Source organism: Lycium barbarum, chromosome 10 (genome assembly GCF_019175385.1).
Source record: "Lycium barbarum isolate Lr01 chromosome 10, ASM1917538v2, whole genome shotgun sequence".
In the NCBI taxonomy this organism is placed as follows: domain Eukaryota; kingdom Viridiplantae; phylum Streptophyta; class Magnoliopsida; order Solanales; family Solanaceae; genus Lycium; species Lycium barbarum.
The window spans coordinates 4,709,030-4,720,955 of record NC_083346.1 but is presented as its reverse complement, the minus strand read 5'-3'; the positions used below and the strand labels follow the sequence as shown (position 1 = coordinate 4,720,955).

The 11,926-nt window shown below is 36.1% G+C and overlaps 1 protein-coding gene across 1 annotated transcript; it reads right to left on the bottom strand.

Moving 5' to 3' along the window:
• Window positions 1–7,108: 7,108 nt before the first annotated feature.
• LOC132615334 (uncharacterized) lies at window positions 7,109–11,600 on the bottom strand. Its single transcript, XM_060329919.1, has 3 exons — window positions 11,596–11,600; window positions 10,650–11,513; window positions 7,109–7,307 (listed from the first exon to the last, which is right to left on the bottom strand). Exons 1-3 carry the CDS (start codon window positions 11,598–11,600, stop codon window positions 7,109–7,111), a joined length of 1,068 nt encoding a protein of 355 aa, XP_060185902.1.
• Between the last annotated feature and the right edge of the window lie 326 nt (window positions 11,601–11,926).

Genomic DNA, 11,926 nt, shown 5'->3' with positions numbered 1-11,926 from the left:
TATTTCTTTTTCCGGACTAATTTGGTTTGTCTTTCTTTGAGCCAAGGGTCTATCGGAAACAACCTCCCACGGTAGGGGTAAGGTCTGCGTATACTCTACCCTCCCCAAGCCCCACTCGTGATATTACATTGGATATGTTGTTGTTGTTGTATGCACTTTCATGGTTCTAGCAAACCACCGGAACTTTTGGCTACATTTTCAGCTTGTTGCACCAAGACCATCCCTTGAGCATTGACAAGCTGCTTATACATATTTGCAACTGGTTCCAATAGCTTTGGAGTTCCTTGTAATACGTATAGGCATAAAATAAAAAGCAATATTGAATACCAGACAGACATTCAATATTGCTACTATTATTTTAATCTAAATCATTTTCCTGTTTTCTTATATGTACGTAATTTTCTGTTTTGCTCTTTGTGAATTATTGAGAAACTTATTTTGTTTGTAGTTTTGTAATGAATTAAGCAACATAGGGTGCAAATTATTAAAAAGGATAGAATAAGGTGTGAGTGAGCGTTAGGGGTGCAAATCACAAATTACTCTCATTTTGATTGTGCAGCTGTGTTCGTATTAATGGCAATTGAAAAGAGGTAATCTTGAGTTAACACTCAAAGTCTTTAACCAATCCATGCTTGCTATAACAAATAAAACAGGCCATTTACTGTATGTTGCAGTTTACTAATCCATGTCTGCTATTACAATTACTCGTAATTAGCTTTTAAATGACCTGATGATAGATTTTTTTTTTAACACTAGCTATCACTACATATTAAATAAACACCCTCCACTTTTATATATATATTAGTTTCTATGAACGTGCCTCACACGTTATTTAATTTCCTGTCAATCTCTCAAATGTTAGATGATGTTATTTGAAATTACATATTATTTATTTTATAAGGTACAAAAATATCGTTTGATCGTATCCACTTAATACTTCCATTATCCTTTATGTTTTACCTACATGAAAAAATTGTTATGACTAAAATATTTTAAGATTAGGAATTAAGCTACTGATCATATATTTTATTTATTTTCATTATACTGAAAATTATTATATCACGCAAAATTAAAAGAATATGAGTCAATTATTTACCGAAGAAGTTAAACATATCCTAATAAAAGAATATACATGATAGCATGTTTGTTCACAACTCATTTATCAAGTGACACGACATTTTAGTAGACCTAAGAAGAATAAAAACAACAACCTTGCCAACCAGAATACATGAAGGAAATTAATATCTTTGTAGAGACTTTTATATTGAGCGTGTGTCAGTGGCTAATGAATTTAAAACAAATGATTTTAGAATTATATAGCAATATAATCCTTCATATATTGATAAGATGTTTGTTTAATGAGTTCTTTTTTTAAAAAAAAAAAAATTTACCCTCAACGGGGCCTTTTATTAATTTATGCCAGAAAAGAAAAAAGCAAGAGGACCAAACTTTGGTCCCTAAGTGTTCAGAATGGAAAAAACATATTAACTTTGTAAATACTAAAAAGATAAAAAGGACCAGGTCCTTTGTTGTTGTGTGAAACCCTACGGTTGAGCTTCTCTCTTCGCTTGAGCTGCTCTCTCTACGATTATGCCGTCTTTGGTGTTAAAGTGATGATCGGAAAACTCATCGGAGGAGTTTTCCTTGTCAACTCTTCGATGTCCATCTGATTTACACCATTGATGGTCCAAACTTGCTGCATGTCCCACCTTCAGATAAGTTTTTATTTGATTCTTTTCATTTTTGATGTCACTGTAGCTCTGACCTTGTATTTGCTTGTTTTTTGCAGGTATCCTCGATCTATATGCTTCTTCCCAGCTGAGCTGCTATGTGTCTTCAAGGAGTTGTTGACAAAGGTACCATTTCTGTGTTCTTAACTTGAAGCTCCACTCATTTCGTGTCTGTACCTGTATAAAGTCCTTGAGTATAACCCTTCTGACTTGTAATGCTTGCCCTTGATGCTTTCCCTGTATCTATACTTGTTTTTATCCAAGACCTGCACTTGATTGAAACTTGGTCTGTTGTACTGATGAGTTTGTGATGACATTTCTGTATTATTGCTGTTGTGAACATCAAATGGCATCATAATGTTGAAAGTCCCTTCTCCACATCCTGTACCCCCAAATGCCTCAACCCTCCATGTTTTTAGTCTATGTAAATTGAATGCATATCTACTTGAATGAGCATTAAAAGATGCTAATACCACAAGTAAAACATACATCTAAAATACTTGTCCTAAAAAAGATATCTTGCTGTCCTTGTTGAGTGTGATTGCCAGGAATTTACCAAAAATGATGCCTATATTCTGCCTGTATGTACCTCTCCTTGTAGGGTCTATTAAACCTTTGCTTCTACTCTTCTGCAAACCCCACATTGCTTGAGCTGAATTGATGTTTGTGGATGATGCATTGTAGATATGTTCTTGAACTCCCAGATTTTTTCTGTTGTTCCTGTAGCTCCTCCGTTGCCTTGCTGTTGTGAATTGTTCTTTTCTACTAGTGGTTTGGTTGTATGTATACGTTACCCTCTTTGTTAACTTTAGAACAAATAAAGTTGATCTTTGTCTATTTGAATGAGCATCATACGATGTTAATACCACAAATAGACTTTCAACCCGCCTTACTTGATCAAAGTTTAAGAAAGTACATATATGGTCTCTGTGATGTTTCCCTTTGTTCTTTGCTGGTTGCAAATTTGATTGCTGCCTTTTTTTATTTTTTTTATTTTTTACTGTACTTTTGTTGCTTTTACTTATGATTCCTGATACATAAAATTGTACCTGCAAAAAAGAACAAACAGTTAGAATAAACACCTTCATATCCTCTTCCCAGAGTGTTTGGATGTAGAAAACTCCTCCGTTATGCTCCTCCTGTGACCCTCCCATCATTAGCACCTCCTGATTCTCAAGTACAGTATCTGACTCTTATCGCTATTCAAAATTCTTCTCATGTGTATTTCTAAATCTTGAAAATTCTGACATTGAAAAGACCCATGATCTAAAGCATAATTTGCTAGTGCATCAGCCAATTTGTTTGCCTCCCTCAAAGTGTGAGTAAACAATACATTCATATCCCTGCTCAGTTCTGTGACCTCTTCCACCCATCCAGCAATGTTCCATGGTGGTTTCCAACCATTATCCAAGATTTTCTGCACCATCTCTGAATCAATTTGAATGATTATATTCTGAAAATCTTTGCTTTTGGTATATTTCAAGGCTTCTTGAATTGCAACAATCTCAGCTTCTGTATTAGTAGCAAAACCAATGTCCTCAGCTTGTGCATGTATTAGGTTTCCTTCAGAATCCCTTAGACAGAAACCATATGCACTTCTTCCAGGGTTACCCCTAGATGCCCCATCAGTATTACAAACACACCACCCTAGTGGTGGTAGTTGCCAAATCACTTTAGTAACCTTTAGCTTAGCTCTTCCAGATTCCATCAAATGAATCAGGTCACTCCATTTGGTAGGTAAATCCCTAAATGAGGGATTTCTCATTTGAACTAACCTTTGAATGGTTGAATACACCTGATATATGACTTTGCATCCAATACTTCTTTGCCTATGTTTGATTCCATTCCTTCTCTTCCATAATTCCCATAGAATAATTGATGGAACTGCTTGATATATCTGCTTCAGCCTATCAGTTACTGATGCTTGCCACCACTTCAGTATTAATTGTTGTAGATGTAAACCTTCCATATTAATGCCAGCCCTGAGACAAAAATAGGACCATGTCTCTTTAGCCGTAACAGATGAAAGAAAAAGATGGTGTATTGTTTCTTCTTTAGGGTTTGAACAACACCAGCATCTAGATACCATATTAAAATTCATTTTCTTCAATACATCATCCAAAGGTAATTTGTACTTCCAGCATCTCCACAAAAAGAAAGATATTTTGAAAGGTAGACCTCTCACCCACATGCATTTATATGTGTCCAATTCTTGTCCCCTTAATCTGATAAACTCCCAGGCTGTTTTTACAGAAAAACCTCCCTTTGAATCCAACAACCACCATGGTTTATCAGTTCACCTTGGCTCCCTAGGTGGTCTGATTTTAGTTGTTATATGCTCTACCACCTCCTCAGTCAAAACTTCATTCAGCCTTGCAATATTCCAATTACCCTGAGTTACAAATTCATGAACATTCTGAATTCTATCATCATGTCTGTCTTCCGAGATCACATAATAAAGAGCCCCTAAACTAGTCCAATTATCAAACCAAAACCGAGAGTCCCCCATCTGAACCTGCCACCAAATCTGATGCTCTATTAGTTCCCTGGCCACCAACATCTTTTTCCAAGTTTGGGTTCCATACTTCCATTGCACAATCACAACATTTTCTTTTTTGCAGTACTTATTAGTTATGAAAGCACTCCAAAGAGAAGGTTTAGTTCTTAAATACCACCATAATTTACATAATAGAGCAAGTAACACATCATGAAGTGATCTAAATCCCAGACCCCCTTCTGAAGTAGGTATACACAATTGGTTCCATGAAACCCAATGTCTGCTTCTACCACCAATAGTATTACTCCAGAAAAATTGTGCAAACATCTTGTGCATTTGTTTAATCACCCCAATTGGTGGATTAACTGCAGATGCACTGGCATACTCTGAAGAACATGTTTTATAAGGATTGCCCTTCCACCAAAGGACAACATTTTACTCTTCCATCCCTGCAGCCTGTTCATAAGCTTGATTAGCAAAACATTGAAGAATTCTTTCTTTCTTCTACAATGATAAATAGGACATCCCAGATATATAAAAGGAAATTCTTTCCTATTGATACCAGTTACTATCTCCACAGTAATGCTAATGTCCCTTGGAACATTTTTATGCATATAAACTGAGCTTTTCTCCATATTTATCTTCTGACCAGAAGTTTTTTCATATTTCTTCAAAATCTCCATTATCAGCTGTAGAGAAATGACATCTGCTGATGTAAAAATGATCATATCATCAGCATATGCAAGATGATTCACCTTAGGACTCCACTTGGGCATTCCAAAACCTTTAAACTGAGGTTTCTGATGCAAAACATTTAGGTTCCTAGAAAGAACCTCTGCTGTTAGGATAAAAAGAGTAGGGGATAGAGGATCCCCTTATTTTACTCCCTTGGATGATTGGAAGAAACCATGTTGTTGACCATTGACCAAAATAGAATACCAGTTATTGCTTATGATCCTAAAGACCATATCTATTAATAACTCTGAAAAACCCAACTTTCTGAGGACTTTGGTTAAAAACAACCAAGAAACCCTATCATATGCCTTAGCCATATCCAGTTTCATTACCACATTTGCTTCCTTAGATCTCAATCTGATGTCTGAAATAATCTCTTGGGTTAAGAGAACATTTTCTACAATACTCCTGCCCTTGACAAAACCATCCTGATTCAAAGAAATTATATCCTCTAGCTTATCCACCAATCTTTCATGAATCAATCTTGAAAAAATTTTATTCACAAAATTGCTCAAACTAATAGGTCTCATATCAGAGAAGGTATTTATGACATCCTTCTTTGGTAATAAGACCAAATTAGTGTGAGTAACAAATTTAGGCAAATCAGCTCCACAAAAGAAAGATTTTAGCATATTCGTAACATCTTCACCAATAATTTTCCAGCATGCTTGATAAAATAATCCAGTAAAACCATCAGGTCCCCCTGCACTCTCTCCATTTAGTTTAAACACCACTTCTTTAACTTCCTCACTAGTTGGCATTGCTTCAATCCACCTGTTATCTTCCTTAGAAATCAGTCTTGGCAGGTGTGTTAATATACCAAAATCAGTGGGGTCCTCATCTTTATTGAATTGATCCATATAGAATCTAATGGCTTCATTAGCAATTCCATCAGAATCTTCTATCCAGTTCCCATCAGGCCCCTGAATTTTGTATAGTTTCAACCTCTTTCTTCTCCCTTATACATAGGCATGAAAAAACCTAGTATTTCTATCCCCATCCTTAAACCATTGCATTCCTGCTTTCTGCTTCCAAAATTCCTCTTCCAAATGTAGGTACCTGTTCAAATCAGCTTGCACCTTATGTAACCTTTCCCTATTTGAAGGTGAAGGTTGTGTTTCAAACAGTGTTTCATGAACCTTAACCACTTCCTCCAAGGCTTCTATTTCTTGAAAAATATTTCCAAAAGTTCTTTTACTCCACTGAACCAAAGCAGCCTTCACCTTTTTCAATTTATGATGAAAAAGTATGAAAGGATTTGCCATGAAGTCAGCTGACCAATGCTCCTTAACTATCTCCATAAAACTCTCATGCTTAACCCAAAAATTTAGTAATTTAAAAGGCTTCTTGATAGGGATAACTTTACCAGTATATGAAATTAATAATGGAGCATGATCAGACCCATTCCTGATCAGATGAGTAATTTTTATGCCATTGAATTTAGTCTGTAAAACCTGATTACCCAAGCATCTATCTAACCTTTTGAAAATACAGTTTGCTCCACTTTGACCATTCCACGAAATGTATTTACTGCCATTAAAACCCAAATCTGTAACTCCACAATTCTGAATACAGCCTCTAAAATCTTGAATTTCATTGATGGTGACAGGTAATCCATCATATTTTTCCTCCTCATCAGTGATAGTATTGAAATCTCCCCCTATCAACCATGGCACATCCATGTTTTCAGATACATTCTCTAAAGAATCCCAAAGTTCCATTCTTTCAGCCTGTGAACATTTTGCATATACTAAAGAGATCACCATCTCTTCGTGATTTCCTCTGAAGGATAATTTAATTGCCAAATGTTGTGAGTGATCCAGTAACACTTGACAATCAAACATTTCATCCACAAAAGCCCAAATTTTCCCTGAATTGTTTACTACAGCATGCTGCAGTCCAATTCTCCTCCTGTATTCCTCTAGTTTGTCAGATGTTTGAAAAGGTTCCATTAGGCCTATGAATCCAAACTGGTACTTCTGATGCATTTTGATTACTCTTGTAAACGACTCCATTGTATTAACTGATCTGATATTCCATATGATTGTGTTCATCATGGATTACTAATCCTGCTAACCTGCCTTCTAGTATGAACACCACTACTAGGTGGTGCACTTGTGTCTCTGACTGTTTTCTTCTTTGCTTTTCACCCACCTTTTTCAATCATCTTAGGTGAGAGATCACCAGCTCTACTAACTGCTTTTATATTTTGATCAATTGAATGCACATCCAGGTCTTTAGCTCCACTCTTCAGATTGATGTTGGCTTTGTATTCCCCAACAAAAGTTACCTGTCCCTTGTCTTTGCTAATAGCCTCAGTCATGTCCTGTTTCTCCTGTTGACTGCTGTCACGACCCAGCTCCGTAGGCCGCGACTAGTGTCCGTGTTGGACACCCAGACGTACCCCATAACCCAAACCAGTATATTAGCAGAATATTTTTAAATGTAAAAGTCAATTGGCGTTAGTAATTATCATAAATGAACCGACATAGTACACGAAAGCCGATAAGGCTGTCACAGATCATATCATCCCAAAACTTATACAGAACCCACGCAAGTATGTCTACAGACCTCTACAGATTATAACAGAATCATAAGGCGGGACAGGGCCCCGTCATACCCCTGAATAGCATACATATATACAATAGCAGCAGACTGTACCAACATATAGGCTCTGGACAAAAGAGCACTCCCAAAATAGCAGAATAGATGTCCTAGGCAGGCGGGTCAGCAAATCTGTCGTCTGTACCTGCGCGGCATGAAAACGCAGCCCCCGAAGGAAGGGGGTCAGTACGAAATATGTACTGAGTATGTAAAGCACGGAACGTAGTAAACAAAGTCATAATCGAAGCAGAAGATACAGAAAATGAACTGAATATCCAGATTAGCAAAGTGCTGATCATATAGCATAAATAGTATTCGCTGAAAACATATGTCGTACCTGGTCCCATTACGGAACAAGATCATAACCGAAACAGAACTTACAGAGAAGTGAGTGTAACATCCGAAGTATCAAATGCATATCTTCAAAACATGAAGAGTGTGTACAGAAACATATACCTTATCATATCCGACCCCTGCCAAGGGACTCGGCAAACAGAACGTGGCTACCCCCCGACGCTAGTGCCACCACACATAAGGAGCAGAATAGAGGATAACCCCGTAACATAACATATCATATCAGAGGGCCATATCAGATCATATCATATCAGAATGTGTGTACATGGCACAGCATACTCTACAACCCATGTACATATATACCTGCCCCCTCACATCGAGGCACGGCGAACAATGCAGTGGAATACGCTTGACAACATATCCTGGCCCGGGCTCAGTGTGGGAAACATTGAGGCATCCACGAATGGAGTAGTGAGAAACTAAATGCAATAAAAATACCATATATTTCCAGAGACTCAATGAGGCATATCGGATGACAAATCAAACCAATGAAATCGGACAGAATCATAGTAAGTGTATGTCGTATGTCATAATGAGTTACGGAAGAATATTCCTTCTGGGATCATTTTCATATTCCAAAATAGTTTAGCAGACTCGAGGGAATCATTAAAACAATTTTCCTTAGTAGTTAAAAGGATGTTTAAAATGTTTCATTTTATATTGTTCGAAAATAAGGCAATAGTACACAAAAAGGCAAAGCGGGAATAGTGGGAGACTAAATGAGACACAAAATATCATACCTTTACAGAGATTCAATAAAGTATTTAGAATAAGTATCATTGGTAGTTAGAAAAGTAGTTAAGGTGTTTCCTTTAGAACCTCTTGAAATTAAGTTAAAAACACAAAAAGGGTAAAGTCGGAAATAGTGGGCCCACCTCGGGACAACCGAAGCGGTGGGCTCAAATTACGTATATTAAGCTTATGGAGTCACCTACGGAGGTCCTAGGGACATTTCATAACTTTCTAGACAATTTGCGGAAGTTTACACAATTCTTTAACAAAGCATACTTATAGGGTTCAATTCCAGTGAATGACAAAGGGACAATTTCAAACGCGGATTCCGAAAGACAGAATATTTTTCGAGGCTCGAATCCGATCCTAGTACATCTAGGACATGCCAAAAGAAGAATCGGGATAGCTTTACATACCTTATATGCTCTTTACGCCTTTCCAAGTTCACTTCCCGTTTCGTCCAAAATCTACAAATGGTCACATTTATCAAATGTTAACCCTAAGACTTTAGGACTTAAATATCAAATCAACACTTTTCTACAGAAATTTGGGCAGCATTTCCCCTATACATATAGCATCCCCGAGAATTCAAATCGGCCAAAACAATCATCAACAACCCAATAACAACACTAACAACAACAACAATAACTACAATACACAATATGTCACAACTAGTTCCCTTTCCAACATAGTGCGATACTTCCATTTCAACTTCAAATTTCCAAACAAATCTCAAGGGTTTCACATTCATCATTAATCAAGATCATCACAATATAATTTGGAAGCATTTCATATCAATTCCACAAAATATTCACAAGATATACACAATATACAAACTTTCCACCAAAGTCATAATTTCACCAAAACTTCTAATCTTTAACAAACATTTTCATAACATGTTTCTATCTTCCAACTTCATCAACAATCATCATAATTTACACCTTAACGACTTCATTTCCACAATATCATAAAATCATATTAGAATGACATAATCTTTTACATTCCATTTCAATGCCAACTTAAATCATATTACCTTCCTTTACACTATAAGGATCACAACAACACAACTAACCTATTAAACGACATTAATTCATTTCCATTTCAATTTCCATACCACACGGCCAACACCTATATTTCCAACTTCAACCAAATTCATTCAACTTTCATTCTCAATATGAATCCCACCATACTCACAACTAGAATACAACATAAAATTCAATTCACCTCATTTATACCACATTACACATGGCTACATATATATATATATATATATATATATATATATATATATATATATATATATATATATATATATATATATATATATATATATATCCACTTTGCAAACTTCCATATTTTCATGAATTCTACTCATTTCCATATACTACAACATAAACCAACCTTCATAACATAGTAAGGAGGGATAAATTCTTACCTTTTCTCTTCAACTTCTTCACTTGATTAAGTTGTTATATTGAAGAAACAAGTGCTCTTTCCTCCCAAACAATTGCACCAAGTTATAGAGGACCCTTAATATAGTAGAAATACCACAAGAAAATAATTTTTGGAGGGAGATTTTTGAGGGATGATTTCCCTAGCTTAGGGCCGAATGGCCTCTTGATTTTTGCTCTTCTTTTTGTTTGCTTTTCTCTTCTTGTTTCATGAAGCTTCTAATATATAAAGGCTCCTTATAATAATTTAGCACATGGAAAATTATTATTATTGTGGGTTTGGGCCAAGTGATGGCCGGCCACCCCCTCTCTCATTTGGGCCTCATTTTCTTTTCATTTTTTTTTGGGCCCAATGACTTATAATTCTCGTTTTCTAATTCCCGAAACTAATTTTCAAAATTTTAATTTTTGCCCTTGGCCTTCCTCCGTGTTTCCACACTAATATTTTTCATGAACAACACACACATATATTAATTCAAATCATCATGTGACCTTATTCCTTACAAATCAAAATTATTTCGAATTTTCCCGAATACGCAAAAATACGGGATATAACAACTGCTCATTTCTTGAGATTGGTAAACTAATACTTCCTCCCCATTGTTTGTTGAGCTTCCTTCATTTGATATGATTTCTTCTTGTTGCCTTACTGCTCCATCAGCTTCTTCTAAATTGTCAGCTTGTTGAAAATTCACTGCTACAGTCATTTTATCTTCACCTGGTGGATCTGATGATGTGTTCAGAATTACATGCTTTGTTGTTTTCGCAATATTACTTGAATCACTGCCCTCCACTTTTGTGCTTGGACTATTGATTTTGCTTGCACTGTTCTCACTTGGCTGTCCCCTACTTGGGCTGTTCTCCCTTTCTTTTATTGGACTGTATGGTGATGCTTCTTGAAACACTGCCAGATTGTTATTTTTAACTTTGATGCTTATGTTTTCATCTGCTTGTTTGCTGCTGCCATTCTCATTGATCATATTTTGGATCTTTGCTGTATTTGCCTCTGTTTGTTCATCCTTGTTCACATTACTACTACTTGCTGCCTCCCTTCCTTGTGTTATCTGCTTATCATTAATTCTTTGAACAACATTAGCATGGCTTTCTTTTTTGTTTGCATCATGTGGTTCATTTACCTCAATCTGCATTCTAGCATTTTCATCACTCTCCAGTATTGCAAAAGCATTTTGGGTCTTCACTTCATTATCTTTTTGTTGATTATTTTCTCCAAACTCTCCCAGAATAATTCCACTTTTATCTTTTATGTATTTATTTCTTCTTCTTTGCATCCATTCTTGTCTCCCTTGGATATTTTTTCCACTTCTGCCATTGTTAAACTGATTTCTCTGATTGGCATCTGCTCTTTGATTTGCATTCCTTTCTTCTTCATTGATCTTTCTAAGTTCCTCTCTGTATTTTTTCTCCAATTCAGGGTGTAAAGCTCTACATTCTTGTCGGAACCAAGAAATTGGTATATTTTAAACCGCAGTACTCCATATATCTTGAGGGAACTTGCCAGAAATTAAGGCCACACACGCTTAAGGTACTAGAGATCAACACAACTCCTATGTAAATTGGATTGGACAATTTAGAGTTTGTGTTTACATCGATAACTGACTGCGTTATGACCTCTTTTTAATGATAACTCTGTCCTTTTCTAGTAGAAGTTAAAGTTAACAGCTTAAGGGCATAAAAGTCGTTCAATATTTGAAGGATATTTGGTCAACCAATATTTATATTCATGCTTTTAAATACAAGTTACCAAGTCTCTATTAACGTGCAGTTGCACGTTATTCTAAGACAATCACATTCATAGTAAAAAT